This window comes from Microtus ochrogaster (genome assembly GCF_000317375.1).
Source record: "Microtus ochrogaster isolate Prairie Vole_2 chromosome 14 unlocalized genomic scaffold, MicOch1.0 chr14_random_1, whole genome shotgun sequence".
In the NCBI taxonomy this organism is placed as follows: domain Eukaryota; kingdom Metazoa; phylum Chordata; class Mammalia; order Rodentia; family Cricetidae; genus Microtus; species Microtus ochrogaster.
Genome location: NW_004949096.1, coordinates 242,650 through 260,753, shown reverse-complemented (window position 1 = coordinate 260,753; position 18,104 = coordinate 242,650). Strand labels below are relative to the sequence as shown.

Sequence of the window (18,104 nt, the reverse complement as noted above, 5' to 3'; positions counted from 1 at the left end):
TTTTTTTTGGTTTTTGGAGACAGGGCTTTTCTGTGGCTTTGGAGCCTATCCTGGATCTTGCTCTGGTAGACTGGGCTGGCCTCGAACTCACAGAGATCTGTTTGCCTCTGCCTCCCGAGTGCTGGGATAAAAGGCGTGTGCCACCACCGTCCAGCTGGAATTTTTTAAAAATTTATTTTCTTTTTCTTTTTTTAAAAAAGATTTATTTATCTATTATGTATACAACATTCTGCCTCGATGTATGCCGGCATGCCAGAGGAGGGCGCCAGATCTCAGTACAGATGGTTGTGAGGCACCATGTGGTTGCTGGGAATTGAACTCAGGACCTCTGGAAGAACAGCCAGTGCTCTTAACCTCTAAGCCATCTCTCCAGCCCCCTAAAATTTATTTTCTTAAAACAATCTTTTCTCATTTTACACATCAATCCCAGTTTCCTCTCCTTCCCCTCCTCCTGCTCCCTGAGATGGGAATCTTGATTAAGGGCCCAGCCCACTGTGGGTGGTGCCACTCCTGGACTGGTGGTCCTGGGTCCTATAAGAAAGCAGGCTAAGCAATCCATGGGGAGCAAGAGGGAAAGCAGCACTCTTCCATGCCCTCTGCATCAGCTTCTGCCTCCAGGTTCCAGCCCTGTCAGAGTTCCTGTCCCGACTCCTTTCATTGATGGACTATGATGTGGAAGTGGAAGCCAAATAAACCCTTTCCTCCCCAGCTTGCTTTTGGTCATGGGGTTTTGTTACAGCAATAGCAATCCTAATAATACAAGGACTGTTTACTGCATAGTGATAGAGAGCTTGCACATACAAAGCCATGGTTTGATTCTGTCACAGCAATATAAACAATAAATAAGTTGCATGCCTTGATTTTGTTTGCTCTGGTAGTTCAAACACCTGCGACAGTGCCTGGTACCTAGTTATATCAGAGAGATCAACACTCTATAATAAATGAGTAAATATCTAAAGCCTCAAATAATTTTCTCCCTGCCCTTTCTCTAACCTCCTTCTCAAGAACCCCCTGAAGTCATGTTCTTTTACTTCACAAAGTCACATAAAAAGGAAAATGGTTTTAAAAGGGGGGAAGTGTTAATATTAAAATACTCTCTCTACAAAGTATCTATATTTTTAAAGGAAGATTTATTGATGAGTTAAAATGAAATATTGAAGAAAAAACTGGCAACACTAAAGTTGAGAACAATTGGATCAACAAACTTTCATCAAGAAACAGAAAGAAAGTGAAAGTAGGATTGAAAAGTATTCTCAACAGGCGGCGGTGGCGCACGCCTGCAATCCCAGCACTTGGGAGGCAGAGACAGGAGGATCTCTGTGAGTTCGAGGCCAGTCTGGTCTACAAAGTGTGTTTCAGGACGGTCAGGGCTGTTACACAGAGAAACCCTGATTCAAAAACAAAGAAACAAACAAACAAAAACAAAACAAGAAAAGGAAAGAAAGAAAAGTATTAATCTCAGAGAAAACACATCTTTCAAAATACAAAGCAAAGGTTACTGACGATGAGCAAGGACTGTACTCCAGCCTCGGTGCCCTGGCTTTGGCCTTAACTATTCACTAGTGTATCAATATTTTCACAGGACTACTGGGTATCTTCTCCCATCTACAATTCTGAGAAGAGTATTCTAATACGCTCTGGTTCCCCATGCCCACTCCCCCTTCTCCCATCCCCTCCCTCCTCTTCTCTCTCTCTTCCTCCTCCCTCCCTCAGAAATCTGCTCCCCCATCTTCAACCAGCCTCCTTTTTTTCTTCCTTGACAGTGTATCTCATGCTCATTCTGCTTTGTAACCCAGTACTCCAGGAAGATTGTCTTAGTTTGCTTTCCATTGTTGTGATAAAACGTTGGCGAAAAACAGCTTGGGAGAAAGGGTTTATTTTACCTTATAACTCTTGGGTCAAGCCCATTGCTGAAGGAAGTCAGGGTAGGAGCCCAAGGCAGAAACCCGAGGCAGGGACTGAAGCAGAGGCTTGCTCCTCCTGGCTAGTTCAGTTTGGTTTTCAGTACAGCTCAGGGCCATCTACCCAGAGTGGCACCAGTCACAGTGCCACTATCAATCATTAATTAATTAAGAAGATGCCTGGCAGGCCATTTGATGGGGTATTTTCTCAACTGAGGATATCATGTGTGTGTTCTCTGATGAGGTCTGTTTTCACTTTTTCAGCCCGCTTTTGTAATTGTCTTTCCCCCTTATTGCTGCGTTTCAACCTTCTTGTCCTTCATAATTCAAGTTCTGCATACAGATTCAATCAACTGCAGACTATAATATTCCAGGAAAATATCTGTACTAGATTAGCAGAGTCTCTTGTCATTACCTAGAAAACACAGTACATAGAATTTATATTGTATTGGGTATTTTAAGTATCCCAGCGATAACTTAAAGTATACGGGGGGAGGGGAGGTGCATAGGTAATATACACGCACTAAGCCATTTTTACATAAGGGCCTTGAGTACCCATAGATTTTGCCATCTTTGGAGGGGAGAACCTGGAATCATCCCTAACAGATACTAAGATATTGTGTATTCTGGATAAGTCCTTATTAGTTAAGTGGGAGCATTCTTTGAAAACTAGTCACCCTCAAGCAACTAGAAACATTGCTTAGCAACTGGACCAAACTGGGCTGAAGCATAACACAGAACAAAAAAACAAAAGCTCCAAGGCTTTAAAGGACAGGGGCCATCTGGAAGGCTGTCAGAGTCAGCAAGAGCTCACTAGGCTCCGAATGGTGGAGCCGAGGGAGGCTCCGGGGGCTGCTTGGGGCAGAGCTTGACAGCAGCAGGCCAGCCGAGGACAAATCGGCCCAACCCACCTAAGTTTCGGGGGAGCTGGTTTTAGGGAGGAGGAGCCCGTGCAGAGGTGAGGCAGAGCGCAGGACCCAGACGCCCGCGAGAAGGAAGTAGAACCGCGGGCCCCGCCCACCAAGCCGGCCCTAGCTGACTGACCCGGAAGCGGTTGTGCGTAACGCCGCGCGGTCCTGTTCCCTTTTCCGGTCGGCGTGGTCCTCGAGCGGAGTGTCTTCCGCAGCCGGCCGTTCACCATGAGCGTCCCGGCCTTCATCGACATTAGCGAAGAAGACCAGGTGCGGTGCGCGCCGCGGGGCCCGCGGGGCGGCGGGGGTGGGGACCTCCGGCAGCGGGAGGCGGGGGCGCGCTCTCCAGCCCGGGTCTCGGCGCGCGCGCGGCCGACGCTCAGGACGCAGGCCGGGTGGGTCCCCGACGACGACCTAGAACTTTTCGACGACAGGGCGCGGTGTCGGTGAGGTTCGCGTACGTCCGGGAAGAGCAGCTCTGAGCTGGCATCCGAATGCTGGTCCTGAGGGCCTGCGTTTTAGGCGGTGACCCGCTCCCGCTGTTCGCACAGCCCCACCTGTCAGCCCCGCGTCTGTGCGGAGAGACGTCCGCACCCGACACTTGAAGTGGACGAGTCGTTTTCCTCATAACAGAAGTTTAATTGTTTGACATCCTTTTTTTTTTTTTTTAAGTTTTCCGAGACAGGTTTCTCCATAGCTTTGGAGCCTGTCCTGGAACTCACTCTGTAGACCAGGCTGGTCTCGAACTCACAGAGATCCGCCTGCCTCTGCCTCCCAAGTGCTGGGATTAAAGGTGTGCGCCACCACCACCCTGCGGAATGACATTCTTTTAATTTTATCGTCTGAAGACGCTCATCGTATTCGTTTGTGTGTGTTGTGTGTGCGCGCGCACATGATGCCTACTGACAGAAACCTGAGGTTCCATATGTTAAACAGAACGGAGGGAGGTATGCGCACACAGGAAGATACAGAAGAATACAGAGTAGTTGATAGAACGGAATCGTGTTACCAATAATTGACTAATGTTTATCAAAAGGGTACTTCCCCCAGGGTCTGTGACTATTGTCGCTGGTCATATTGTACAGTGCTTATGTTTCTGTTGGGTAATGCATGAATTTCACGCTAGTCCTTCCTTTCAGGCACATAGTTGGACTGCTTCATCATTATGTTCTAGTCCTTTTGACTGGAATTAGTTGTCTGTCTTGGTTTTCCTTATTTCTGTCCCATAGCTGCTTGTGGTCAACAAACATGATATAAAAAAAGTTAAACTTGATTAATTCTTAGGAAAGCGTTTGTAAAGCAGTAAGTGAACAAAGCTTTTTAAAAATCTTGACTGGAGGGAGGTGGTGGCGGGGAGGAGGCAGAAATCTTTAATAAATAAATAAATTTAAAAAAATCTTGACTGGATATATATTGGTGTCATAAGGAAGAATTTTCAGGGCGGGTTTCTCAGTGTAGCAACCCTGGCAGTCCTGGAACTCACTCTGTAAACCATGCTGGCCTCGAATTCACAGAGATCTTCCTGCCTCTGCTTCCTAAGTGCACAATGCCCAGCCTATACCAACTTTTTATATGAGGTTGCTATGTTATTGTTTGGAAAAATAATGCCATCAGATCTCAGTGATTCTTTCCTGAGGTAGCTAAACACATTTGTGGGAATAAAAATATTAGTTATCTCCTCCAAGGTTCTTTTGGCTTTGTCCACTTGTGCATTTTCTGTTTTGCTTTATTTTGTGAGAAGGGTTTCACCGTGTAGCCTTGGCTGTCCTGGAACCAATGGAGATCCCCCTGCCTCTGTCTCAAGTGCTGAGACCACAGCTGTGTTTCTACACTCCCTGCCACCTGTGCATTTTCTAGTGAAATTCTTTCCTCTGCTGCTTCAGTTTTTTATTTTAGTAGATTTAAAAATCATCTGTATGCATGTTTGACTACATGGATGCCAAACCATCAAAGAAAAAAAAACATTATTAAAGATCATAAATAGGGATTAAAGCAGGAAAAAGTCCAAATTACTTATTTTAGTAATTAGTTGTTTTGATTGGACCAAAAGTTCTTTCTGACCCTAATGAGATCAACTTCTCTGCAGTCCCCATCCCTCCCAGCAGAAATCCCTTGGGTTCTATGAGAAAGCATTTGCTTCCGACTGGAGCTCAGCAGGCTGACATGAAACTGGAGATGGTCTTGGTGAAGTGTGGCTGCAGGGCTGTATGGGGGGAGAGGGAATCAACTTGAAGGCGATTAGTTGGCACTTGCATAACTTTGGAAGCAGGGCAGATGGGTTTGATAGTGTTTTGTTGTGAGTCAGTTTTACAAATGGACATAGAAATAAGCAACCTTATTTGATTCACAGGCAGCTGAACTTCGTGCTTATTTGAAATCAAAAGGAGCTGAGATCTCAGAAGAGAACTCAGAAGGTGGACTTCATGTAGATTTAGCTCAGATTATTGAAGCCTGTGATGTGTGTCTGAAGGAAGATGATAAAGGTTTGTTTTAATTTGTACAAAATATTTCTTACTAATCATAAGAGAACTTCTTTACCTAAAAATTTTTCTTAGCAGTTATATGCTTTGGTTTGAGACTTTTAAGATTTTTAAGCAGCATGGAAGAGAAAATACAATCAAAATATAGGAAAATATTTTTAAATTAAAGATTTTTCAAGCAGTTGTTTTTAATATAATCTTTTCATATAATTTCAGGTTTTTTTCTGTTAGACCTGTAAAGTAAGCCATTTTGGGGAAACTTTTTGAAAGTATATCTGTGTTTCTATACATACTAGTTGTTGATGTTTTAAAATGAACCGAAGAGGTTTGGATAGGCATCAAAGAGGACATTACTTCAAGTAATAGATAATTGTTGGGCTGTTCCCCATTTATTGAGAGCTAGAATTTCTGTACTGTGAGTTCTGAAATCCTTGTTAAGGTTTAGAGATTAAATTTTTGTGCAGTTAATATCTGTAATACTTGGAAGTGAGTTAACCAGATAGAAATTTAACAGCCTTTCATTTCTAAGTAATTCTTTATGTGAGGCACAAAGTTTTCTTCCATTGAGATACCCTGACTTTATAATCCAGCCAGTAATTTCAAGATGATTGGAGCCTATGCCAATAAAAACCATAACAGGATTTACATAAATGATTATGTAAATCATCACCTGTCTTCTGAGTATTGGCTTTGCAGTGGTGCTGGTGCAGTGTGAACTCATGAATGCGATATACTTACTGCTCTCCCTGAATCAAGTGTCTTTTCAGACAGTCGCCAAACCTGTAGTGACTGTGTACTGAGACACTAGAAATAACATACTGAACTAGACATGCTGAATGCTGTATCTCTCCTGGCTGTGTTCTTGTTGCTTATGCAGATGTTGAAAGTGTGATGAACAGTGTGGTATCCCTCCTCTTGATCCTGGAACCAGACAAGCAAGAAGCATTGATTGAAAGTCTGTGTGAAAAGCTGGTCAAGTTTCGGGAAGGTGAACGCCCTTCTCTGAGACTGCAACTGTAAGTTTTAAGACTGCGAGAGGAGGCTGGAGATGGCTCTACAGGGGACCTGACTCCAGCTCCCAGGGAGCCAGTACTTCCGGCCTCTTCTGCTACACATACAAATGCACTTTAGAATAATAAAAATAAATCTCTTTTAGAAACAAAGCACTCAAAGGGCTGCTTGTATGGCATAAGTTGTAATTGTTAAAAGCAGGAAGTTTGGAATTTGACTGTTGGTAGCTTTTGTTAGCAATGTCTTGGGCAGTCTCTTAACTTTCTGTGCCCCAATTCCCTCCTTTGTACTATGAAGTGATTGATAGTGCACCTCAGGTTTGTTGTAATGGCCAATAACCTCAGTTAGTACTTTGATTGCTGACCTCAGCCATTGTTACATGTTTGTTAACCAGGCTCAGCAACCTTTTCCACGGTATGGATAAGAACACTCCTGTAAGATACACAGTGTACTGCAGCCTCATCAAGGTGGCAGCATCGTGTGGGGCCATCCAGTACATCCCAACTGAGCTGGATCAAGTGAGTGTCTTGTGGAGTGCCTATTCAGTTTGTAGGAAATGTAGCTTACTTAGGATGTAAGCTGACATAGTAGCAGCTCTGTGTGTCCTGAACTTTATCTCTTTTTCTCCTTTGGAAAAGTGTGGGGTGTAGCCTAGGCTGACATCTGACGTGTCGTGTAGCCGGGGATAAGCTTGAACAGATCCTCTTGCCCAGTCTGCCTTCTAAGAGTTTTAAACTGAACATCTGCTGCTCAGTTGTGTTAATAAGTTCTTTCCTTTTGTAAATCTTACTGTAGGTGAGAAAGTGGATTTCCGACTGGAAGCTCACCACTGAAAAGAAACACACCCTCTTAAGACTGCTTTATGAGGCACTCGTGGATTGTAAGAAAAGGTATGCAGAGTACTGCACTGATGATCTCTCCAGCTATTTAAGTAGGCGGGGACATTTCTTGACAAGTTGATCGAGTAGTTCTTCTTTGTTCTCCACAGTCATCAGAATTCTATTTCTTAGATTTTTAGCTACTAAGTTAAAAGATAATTGCAAAGGCTGACTGGGTCAGAGGCTGGAGATAGAGCCTAATTAGTAGAGTGCTTGCACAGGTGAAGCCCGGACTTCCATACCCAGAAACACTTGGGTCAGGTGTGGCGTGTGCCTCTGGTCCTGGCAGTGGGTATTCTCCATGCTGCCCTGCTGTGACAGCATTTTTAACCCATTGTCAGTAAAGGGTTGAGAGGACCATTTCAGATGGAGTGCTTCTAGCCTGTACGAGGACAGGTGTGTATTTCAGTGTTCAGGCTGTAGAGTCAGGTCTCTGGACCTTGAGCTCACCTCTTGCATGACCCTGAATAGAATAGACTGTTTGGTGTAGCTCTAGTACTTCAAAGTGGAAAGAGTACTACTACTCCTTACCTTGGTTCATTAAGGACATCACAGATGGGGTATTAAAGGCTTCGTTACTAAGCAAACACTGGTTAGTGTTAAATGTGACTATCTTTCCCTGTTATACTGTGCATTTTAAAATTCTCCTTTAGGAGTTGATTTTTTTTTATAACACAGTGGTTTTAGGTTGATGGGTGTTGTGATTGCCTGTGAATGTCAGGTGCTTGGTGGAGTTGATAATTCCACTCTGGAAAATTTATCATCATTATTGCTTGTTTGGCTCTTAGTCTGTTATGTATTGAAAGGAAATAATTGAATTCCACAGCTATTCTCAGGGAAATAAAGGTAGGTCAGTAACATCTACCAGGGCTACTGGACATGTCCTGGTGTTGGCTATTACAATATTCTTCACTGCTGAATACTTTCTCTTTAAAAAAAAAAAAGAAAGAAAAAAACTTCAGTGTGTGTGTTTTATTTTTATGTGTAGAGATGTTTTGCCTGCATGTATGTCTGCACATCACATGTGTCCCTACAATTTAATGACTGATCCTAGTTCGCTAGCCCATTTATGTCCTGTCATGTGGTGCATTTTGTTTTAAAGATATATTTATTTATTCTGTATACTGTGATGCTTCTGCAGGCCAGAAGAGGGCACCAGATCTCATTACAGATGGTTATAAACCACCATGTGGTTGCTGGGAATTGAACTCGGTACTCGGTGCCTTTGGAAGAGCAGACTATGCTCTAAATCACTGAGCCATCTCTCCAGCCTCTATGCTGTGCATTTTAAATGGAGTATTTGATTTTTAATAAAAAGACTTGTTTAGTTAAGATGTACTAGATCTTATACTGTGGTTGCTGGAAGACATGGTGTGCCTGGGATGGAGAATAAGACAATTAACTATGACTAGTCCATGAGGTTTCTTAATGCTTTTCTTTGGATTTTTATAATTCACCACTGTGTTTAAGATGTTAAGTGCCATATAACTATGCCTAGCTATATCTTTGAACTTAAGGCAAACAGTTCCTGCTGTGCTTCTCAGGTTGATTGCAGATAGGAAGGGGAAAAAAATCTAGAAAAAGAAAGGGGGAAACCTAGTCTTTCTCAGCTTAGCAATAATTTCTCGACTGGCTGAAGATCACCAATTAAAGGAAGTAAGAAAGACAAAGGTAAATATTGGGTTTGTTTGCTTGATGTTTGGAGGTACTGGGACTAGACCCAGAGCCTCTCACAAGCACTCGGCCACTGAGCTACATCCCCAGGCAGGAGAAGCATTTTATAAGCATCCAAGTTGAATAAATGGATTCAGTTATTCTATCCCTTTTATAATAGTAAGAATTGACTATCCACATAATTTTAAGGATAATTTAAATTGGAAAGCTATTTTAAGCAGTGATTTAAATGCCTGATGTTGGCTCAATAGTCACACTGTCCTAACAGCTTACCTTGAGCCTTTTTACTCACCTCTTCTTTGGCAGGCAAATCAACTTGCCCTGCCTTCCACCTTAACTTGTTTCTTGGCAAAGACTAGAAGGTAAAGGGAGATTTCCTATTTGGGGATCTCAGCTTGCCTGTCATACCTTGAGAACAGCCATTTTCATCACTGTTTTATATATGCATAAGATCTACAGAGGATGAATGACCAATAAAATTCAGACCAATGAAATGATGATGGCTTTTTTTTTTTTTAAGTGATGCTGCATCAAAGGTCATGGTGGAATTGCTTGGGAGTTATACAGAAGACAATGCTTCCCAGGCTCGAGTTGATGCCCACAGGTAACATTGAGCATTGCTTGGGTGAGCTACAGAATTCAGTTCAGTAATTGACATAATTTCTGCAACTGCCAGCAGACCAGGGTAGTCAGTAGGACATTAAGGATTGATAATGCATGTGAAATAGCCACTTGGTGTTACTGTACAGACTGTGCTGTTTATGGCTAATAAGCAAAGCCAAAGAATTAAACTCACTCTGACGTCAGTTTCTCTGAATAAGGTTTGTAGATAGGGAAAAGTTTGCTTGGCAAAATTTAACCAGTTGTTAATGAGAAAATAAGGATTTTTATAGTCCTAGATTTAACATAACAGTGAGGCTAGAATTAGATTTTTAGGAAATTTCCATATAGGGTTATTACTGTCCATGGACTTGGACACAGCGGGGGGTTGACACACAGAGAGATAATGGCAGAGGCCCTACTTTGAGGATATCAGTATTTAAACTTTCACTCCAGATCTTAATTTGTATTTACAAGATGAGTTTCTTGTTTCTCTGAGTATCTTTCATGATCTCTAATACAGTCATGAGAATGGTCTGTTAGGTTGTTGTAAGGGTGAGTGGTCATGACAACGGTCTATAAGGGTGAATGAGATGTGACGCCTGTGAGCTCCTGCTGTTGCATTACAGGTAACCAAGCACACCTCAATAAAAAGATACTGACCGGTTTTAACCCAAATTTGCATATTTTGCTTTTGGATATTGAACTCTTAATTTATTGAATTAAATATATCTTCTGATATGCAAAGTAGTCAGAAACAAGCTAAGATTTCAAAGCCCAGCTTACTTTTTGTTTTCTTATCAAGGTGCATTGTGCGGGCACTAAAGGATCCAAATGCCTTTCTTTTTGACCATCTTCTTACTCTAAAGCCAGTCAAATTTTTGGAAGGCGAGCTTATCCATGATGTAAGTAGTTTGTCCTTTGGTGTGAATAGTGTTCTCTCTGCAGTCTTACATAATGAAGCAGAAGTCCCCCTTTGTATGGAATTCATGCAGCAGAGACCCTACCCTCTGTGGGGAACAGACTGGTATTAATTAGGATTAGGGTCAGCTTTCTCTATCTACTGAACACTGTTCCTGTATCTTCTTTCTTGGTCTAGACATGTTGAACTTCACTAAAACACGTTTCTTTTTATTGCTTAATATCACTGCCCCAAATTAAGATAAACACAAGAACAGCCAGTCTTGGTCCCAGCATTTGGGAGAACAAACATAGCAAGACATTCTGTTAGAAACAAAACCAAATAGTTCTGAAGTACAGCTAGTTTTGTGCACTGTTTTCCATTTGATCTAGGTAGTTTAGTGCTCACTGTACTTCCTTATTGGATGATTTATTTTTATTTTTTAAATGAACTAGTTGGGTGGTTGGGCATTAACTTTAACATGGAGAATTATTGTTAGAAATTAGTGTCTTAAAATCTGAATGTACATCTAGCTTCTATCTTGATACTATTTTGTCTCTTATCTCTAGTTATTAACCATTTTTGTGAGTGCTAAATTGGCATCGTATGTCAAATTCTATCAGAATAATAAAGACTTCATTGATTCACTTGGTAAGTGTTGGGTATTGATTGTTGGGGTTTGTTTCTTTGTTTTGCGGGGAAGACAGGAATGACTCTGAGCCATTACACCTTATTTTGAAAGCTGGTAAGACTTGACAAAGAAAGACTAATGGTTAAGATTGATTTTTATTATTATTTGGAATGTTTGATGGTGTGTAAAGAATAATGTAGTTGCAGAATTGTATCAGGTCCCCCCCCTTTAGTAAAAAACATTCAAGGTAGTGATATTTTGTTTGTGATCTAACAAATAAAGCTTGCCTGAAGATCAGAGTGTAGAGATAAGCCACTAGTTAGCCATAGAGGCCAGGCCACTTGGCACACACCTTTAATCCTAGCACTTGGAAAATAGAGGCAGACAGATCTCTGTTATTTCAAAGCCACCCTGAGCTACATGGGATTGAATCTGTCTGAAAGACAAACAGAACTCACACAAAGGTGATCGATCAATCCCAACACTTTTTATTTCATGCCTTCAGCATTTGGGATCCCACGCCTTTAATCCCGGCACTGGGGAGCTGGAGACAAGGTGACATGGCTAAGTAGAGAGAGGAATATAAAGCAGGAGGAGGAGACAGGAGCTCAGATGCAGTCTGAGGATTTGTAGAGATGGATACCAAATGAGGATTCAGTCTCAGGGAGGGACTGTCTGAGGTTTCAGAAAGATATCGTTCAGTCTGAGGATTTGTAGAGACAGGATTACCCCCTCAGTCTTTAGAGGTAAGAACTCTCTAGTGACTGACTGCTCTGCTTGTCTGAGCTTTCAGCTTTCACTGCGATAGCTGACTCTAAGTTTTTATTATTAAGAACAATTAGAATTAGTGCTACATCTGGTGCCCAATGTGGAGTTTGATCCCACGACCCTGAGATTAAGAGTCTTATGCTCTACTGACCGAGCTAGTGGGGCTACAATTAAATATATGGTTGACTCCACTGTCAATGGATGTGTAGTGATATTTGCATAGTAATAAAAGCTCTGAACTATATTTTGAAGACAGCATAAGAAATCTGACTTTTATCTTTGGTGTTTTTGTTTGGTTTTAAATAGTTTTCTATTCGTATTAAAATTTTAGTTACTGATGTGCGTGTCTATGTACATACATGTATAATGTCAGAAGACAACTTGGAGGAGTCTGCTCTCTCCTACTGTGTGTGTCCCAGGTATCAAACTTGGGTTGTTAGGCTTGATGGCAAGTGTCTTTCCTAGCCAAGCCATTTCTCCAGTCTTTGAATGGGTTTTAAATATTCTAAAACTCATAGGTTTTGTAAGTCAACTGAAATAAAGGGAGTTTATTTTCCTGGTGGGCAGCAATTAAAAGACAGTAGAGGTTGATTTGTGTTTCATATTAAAATTGAATGATTAGCCAATGTGAGATGTAGATACTGAAGAGGACTATTGGAATTGACATGACTAAACTCATTTTGTAGTTTGGTTAGTCTTAATTCCCAACACCTGTACGTTCTCTACAGCTGTTGGTTTGGGGGAAGGTTAACTCACTTGAACATATGGCATTTGAAATACACCAAGATTAAAGAGATGCATGAGTGTCTGTGTTGAATACTTTGCCAGGTGCACTAGACCCAGAAAACAATATTCTGTCCCAGTTAATTTGGTTTGTGGCATGAAGCTGTGTGATGGAATGTTAATGTCAGCAACCTCTTTATTTACGCACCAAGGCAAAAGGAGTAGTAATTAACACTTTGACACTCCCCCATCCATGTGTAATTGACTGTTTCAAAGGAGCATTGGTTCATAAGCTATTGCATGCATTAAAACTGCGTTTTCTATATTGCAGCATTTTAAGACAAGGGTCAGTGACAATGCAGAAATTGCTCAATGATGCACATTTTTTTATTACTGCATTAAGGTTTTGACATATTAGTAATGAATAAATGTTTCCATAAAATTAGATTTTTTTATAACTTTAAAATTGAAATACGATGGAGAGCCCTGAGCCTTCCTCTAGGAAGGGAGCCCAGTTCATGAACCAAAGCGCTGCTGCCTTCAGACCTGTAACTCAAGCTTCATCTGTGTAATAGTTTGCTTTTTCAGAACTGTACAGGCTATACATTTGGTTCCTTGTTTATAAAAGTAATGGCCATAAATGTGACTTGTTTTTTAGACAGAAAAAAAACGATTTCATGCAATTCATTCCAGGAATAATCTTCATTCCTTTGATACATTTGTTTTCATTTACAGTAGGGTCCTGCACAAGAGCATCAGTAAACTATTTAAGAGGTATTTTTAAAGGCTTAGAAAGATGTCTCAGTAGGTAAAGGTATGTGGCGTGCAAGCATGAGAACTGGGGTCAGATCCCAGCACCCATGTCAAAGCTGGGAGAGGCAGTCTGTGCCTGCTATCCTAATGCTGGTCATGCACTAACAGGCAGAATCAAGGTCTGCAGACTAGGCAATCTAGCTGAATGGTCGGAGCCATGTTCAGTGAAAGCCTTTTCTCAAGAAAGGTGGAGAAGGGATAGTGGAAGAAGACACAGCTTTACTAACCTAGTCCATAAACTAAGCACAGGCATCTCTGCATGCAGTTTTTAATCAGACCTTCAGAATTTGAAAACTCAGTATTATTTTTCATACTCAGAGGATTCTGTTTATGTACCTAGAACTGAGATTGCAAAGGGATTTTTTTTTAGAATCTTTTAATACTTACTCTTTGATTGGAACAAATTCCTGACTGTTAATTTATTGTGCCAACTAGAAAACAAATTTCCTAATTTGCCTTTTGTTTTTGAGCATCTTCACTGTAAATTGACTTTTTTACAGATACTATAGGAGAAATGGTATTGCATGTTTATATTGGAGGTTTTATATGTATTGTTAGATATTTATTGTAGTGAAAATCAGGTTATAAGTATTATATTCCACAGGTGGCATTAGATTGTCAAAACATTTTTTAAAATTAACATTGACAACTTGGGCCAATTGTATCATTATCTTGTGTCAACCAAATTGCCCTAACATGTCCACATGTAATCTGGTGTTACCCAGTTGCTACCTTCTTGCTTCAGAAAGTTAATTACCATCTGATTTGCATTTGTTAATTAGGGTTTATGTGCACTAATTAATTTTTCGATGCTTGTAGATTACCATTAAACTCAGTAATACTTACTTGTGTACCTCATTCGTTTGAGTTATGATGATCATGTTATTTGTTGAATCTGTGCCAAATCGGAAGCCTGTATCATAATTACAGCTAATTAACAGATAATCATGCCCTGGATTAACGGGCTTCCCTTGTCTTCCACTAATACATGAATCTTTTAACTGTCATTTTATTTGTGGGTGCTTAAATAACTTTAACAATACACTTGATAATTCAACTACCTTTTAAAACTTGTTTTGATCATAAAGTACCGTCAAAACAAGTCCATTAACACTCTGCTATAATTCTGCATAGGACCCTGTTAAAGATTCAGAGCTAGCCAAATGTGGCGGGGCACACCTTTACTTCTAGCCCTTGGAGGCAGAGGCAGGCAGATCTCTGAGTGTGAGGCCAGCCCAGTCTGCATAATGAGTTCTAAGACAGTCAGGGCTATGTAGAGAGACCTTGTCTCCCCCCCCCTTAAAAAAAGGAAGGGGAAAAATTCAAAAAGCTTTAGAATTTTAAAGTTACTTTGTGTTTTTACACTGTTTTACAAATGGGCTTAAATTCTCTGCCTATAATTTCTACTTGATCCCTTATTTTTTTTTTAAGAAAAAGGATTACTTGTTATGTTTATTTCTACTCCACAATTTTTTTGTGATCTGAATAACATACTGTGTATGATTAGAGATTATAATACAAATACTAAATGATTTGTATAATTTTATTCTTTGGCTTTATCTCAAACATGCATTATCTGCTAACAGTACAATTTTAATTACTGAATATGTTGGCCTGAAAATGTTAAATGATAAACAAACCTTGATAGTCCTGATTTGCAAATCTAAATCCAGAGGAATCAGAAGGGAAATGGCATATGGAAATATAACTTAGTAAAATAGGTGAGTTGGTGCAAACCTTTAATCTCAGCGCTTAGGAGGCAGAGTCAGTCAGACTGGCAGCTTAGTATATTATTTGTGGCCCATGCTTAACTTTAGACTTAATCACCTATATTCTGTTATTCATTATTATAAGATAATATAGTTTAGAAAAAAATCAGCACTCTAATGCCAAATATAACTTGTCAGGTTTGCTCTATGTAAATGCTCACACATATTGACAAACTGCACCTTAAGTATGGTTGGTTGTGCAAACCTTTTTATGGACTCTCAACCGGGTTCACTGTTCTGTTCTTCAGGCCTGTTACATGAACAAAATATGGCGAAAATGAGACTCCTCACTTTCATGGGGATGGCAGTGGAAAACAAAGAGATTTCTTTTGATACAATGCAGCAAGAGCTACAGATTGGAGCTGATGATGTTGAAGCATTTGTTATTGATGGTAAGACAACAGAACATTTCTCATTGCCTTTAGAATATCTGTGATGTGGACCCTAAGATTATTAATTTGAAATGCACTTTATGCTAGTAAGCCTGGGTTGTTTGGTAGAAGATATATTTGTTTAGCAGGTAATCAAATTTATTTGTAGTAGAATGGAAAGTCTATATATAAATATATAAACTGTGGCTTTGGGCTTTTGTCCTGTTTCTAAAATCTCACAGTGCTATTTACAGTGGTTAGAAGCAAGGACGCTTCCGTGGGCACGCTGATGGATACTCTGATCCTGTCACTCTGGAGGCTGAGGCAGAAGGACTACCATAAGTCAACTGGGGGTACATAGCAAGACTCTCAAAACAAAAAGAACAGGAATTTTAGCCCACATCTTTTCCATTAAGAGTGTTTCTTACTCTTCCAGAAGAATGGAGTTTGCTTCCCAGCACCAACATTGGGCAGCTCACAAAGACCTGTGTGTCTGTAGGACAGGAATGTGGACCTTATTTGTAATCCTAAGGTTAAACACATTAATGCAAATAGAATGATAGACCTGCTAACCAAGAATATTTTTCCAGGCTTTTTAATTTTGAAATTAGATTGTACAGTTAATATATACAACTGTTGGCTTGGCTTCTAATAATCTAAGTTTTCAGTAGCTGTCTAAAGAAGTAATACTTTATTTGAAGGCTAATCCTCCCCATGAGTTATTGTGGAACAGAATAGAATTCATTGTTTTGACAGGGTCAAAACTATGACTCAGCCTGGCCTAAACTCAAGACAGTTCTACTGTCTCAGTCTCTCATAGGCTGAGATTTTAAGTGTGACTACACCTGCCTTTTAAACTGGAGTTCGGAGTAAAAACATTATAATACTGAATGGTTTGCTCTAGTATTCATCAGATACCACATAGCCTTCCTCCTGGTTAAATTTTCTGTATTATATTCAAAGAGCTTTTTTTTTTTTTTTTTTTTTGTTTTTCGAGACAGGGTTTCTCTGTGGCTTTGGAGCCTGTCCTGGAACTAGCTCTGTAGACCAGGCTGGTCTCGAACTCACAGAGATCCACCTGCCTCTGCCTCCCGAGTGCTGGGATTAAAGGCGTGCGCCACCATCGCCCAGCGAGCTATTTTTTTTTAAATGTTATCTACAAATATAGAGTTTTATTCTGGACAGTTGGTCATACCTAGCTGTTTTTCCTTAGAAACCTTATATATAACTTAATGTGTAAAAATCTCTTCCAGCTGTAAGAACTAAAATGGTCTACTGCAAAATTGATCAGACCCAGAGAAAAGTAGTTGTCAGGTAAGAACTATATTTTTGCTTCCTTCTGTAGGACGGTTTAGTTTGTTCTGATTACTTTACTTAAATGTTTAGAGAACCAAGGTAGTGTCCTTACGAGTTGCCTGTAGTTAAACAGTGGCTGTTTATCATAATTTTATTAAGGTTCAGACCGAATGTGATTAGCTTATTTAATGAAAGAGCCCTATTTTCCAGCACATTTCATTTAATGGCTAAGCACTGGCTAGAATACTAATGACTTTGTGTCTGCTTTATAGTTGTTGGAGAGATCAGTATGGTAAAAGAGTTTCTAAACATCTAATGCTTAAATTCTCCTTTAACTTTAAATGATATTTAATTTTGATTTAAGGAGTCTTCAATTGTATAGTGTTTTGAACGAATATTCAACAGTTAAAAGGTTGACTAATACTTTGTTCTTAATTTTTAGTCACAGCACACATCGGACATTTGGAAAACAGCAGTGGCAACAGCTGTATGACACTCTTAATGCCTGGAAACAAAACTTGAACAAAGTGAAAAATAGCCTTTTGAGTCTTTCTGATACCTGAATTTTTATGCAAATAATTGTTTTTTCTTTGAGGGAAGAAATGTTTTAAGTCATAGTAAAATGCTTTCAATTGAAATTTGACTAGTCTGGCCATTTATTTTTTCAGTTTTAAGGAATATCACAAACTCTAGAAAACAAACTAATGTTAAAAAAGGGACAGTTTGTCTTAATCATAATATTTGAATTCTGTAAAGAAAGGAACTAACAAACAGTGCTTTGAAGGAATTATACAAAGGGAAGATAAAAGTTTAAAGAGGCCTGATGCTAACAGCAAGCTCTGCAAATACAAGATGAAGTCTCCATCATACTAGAAAAAGTTGGTGAAGTGAAGGCAGCTAGCTGTAAAGCTTAGATGATCAGTCTTTCACCTGAGTGTATCATGTCAGGTTGACTACAGAAAGCTTCTATCAGTCTTTCACCTGAGCTCATCAGTTTGACTATGACATTTATCAACATTTAGTCGCTTGTTTTTTCCAGCATCTCTTCTGCTTTTCTTTTTTTGGTCTGGTTGCTGTTTTCTAAGCTTAGCAACTTTTCAATCTCATTTAGTTGGTTTATCATAAGGCTCTGCCAGTCTTTGTTACCAGGTGAAAAGGTGAGTAGATCAGGAGTGTCTGTCACCTCCTTTGCCTGTGAATTGCTTTGTTGCACAGTTGAAATCCAAGGTTCTGCTTTCACCTAGGAAAGACCATGTTTATTTCACCATCAAAATTACCATACAAATTGCAGTGAGGAAAACCCAGAACACCTGCAATCAGAGTGGAGAGTAAAGCTATCTCATGGCTGACTTAAGAATTACTATAGTGGCCGGGCGA

At 40.1% G+C, this 18,104-nt stretch overlaps 2 protein-coding genes across 2 annotated transcripts in view; one reads left to right on the top strand and one right to left on the bottom strand.

The window, feature by feature from the left end:
- The first annotated feature begins 2,922 nt into the window (after positions 1-2,922).
- Eif3m (eukaryotic translation initiation factor 3 subunit M) lies at positions 2,923-17,368 on the top strand. Its single transcript, XM_005364020.2, has 11 exons — positions 2,923-3,082; positions 5,163-5,295; positions 6,170-6,308; positions 6,698-6,821; positions 7,099-7,193; positions 9,376-9,459; positions 10,261-10,360; positions 10,926-11,007; positions 15,309-15,452; positions 16,685-16,745; positions 17,170-17,368. Exons 1-11 carry the CDS (start codon positions 3,041-3,043, stop codon positions 17,288-17,290), a joined length of 1,125 nt encoding a protein of 374 aa, XP_005364077.1. The 5' UTR covers positions 2,923-3,040; the 3' UTR covers positions 17,291-17,368.
- Positions 17,369-17,440: 72 nt separating this feature from the next.
- The window catches only part of Ccdc73 (coiled-coil domain containing 73), a 126,863-nt gene continuing 126,199 nt past the window's right edge, over positions 17,441-18,104 (bottom strand). The window contains exon 17 of the mRNA XM_005364019.3: positions 17,441-17,967. Within this exon, the coding sequence (XP_005364076.1) occupies positions 17,746-17,967 (222 nt within the window). The 3' untranslated portion in view covers positions 17,441-17,745. The remainder of the gene's footprint in view (positions 17,968-18,104) is intronic.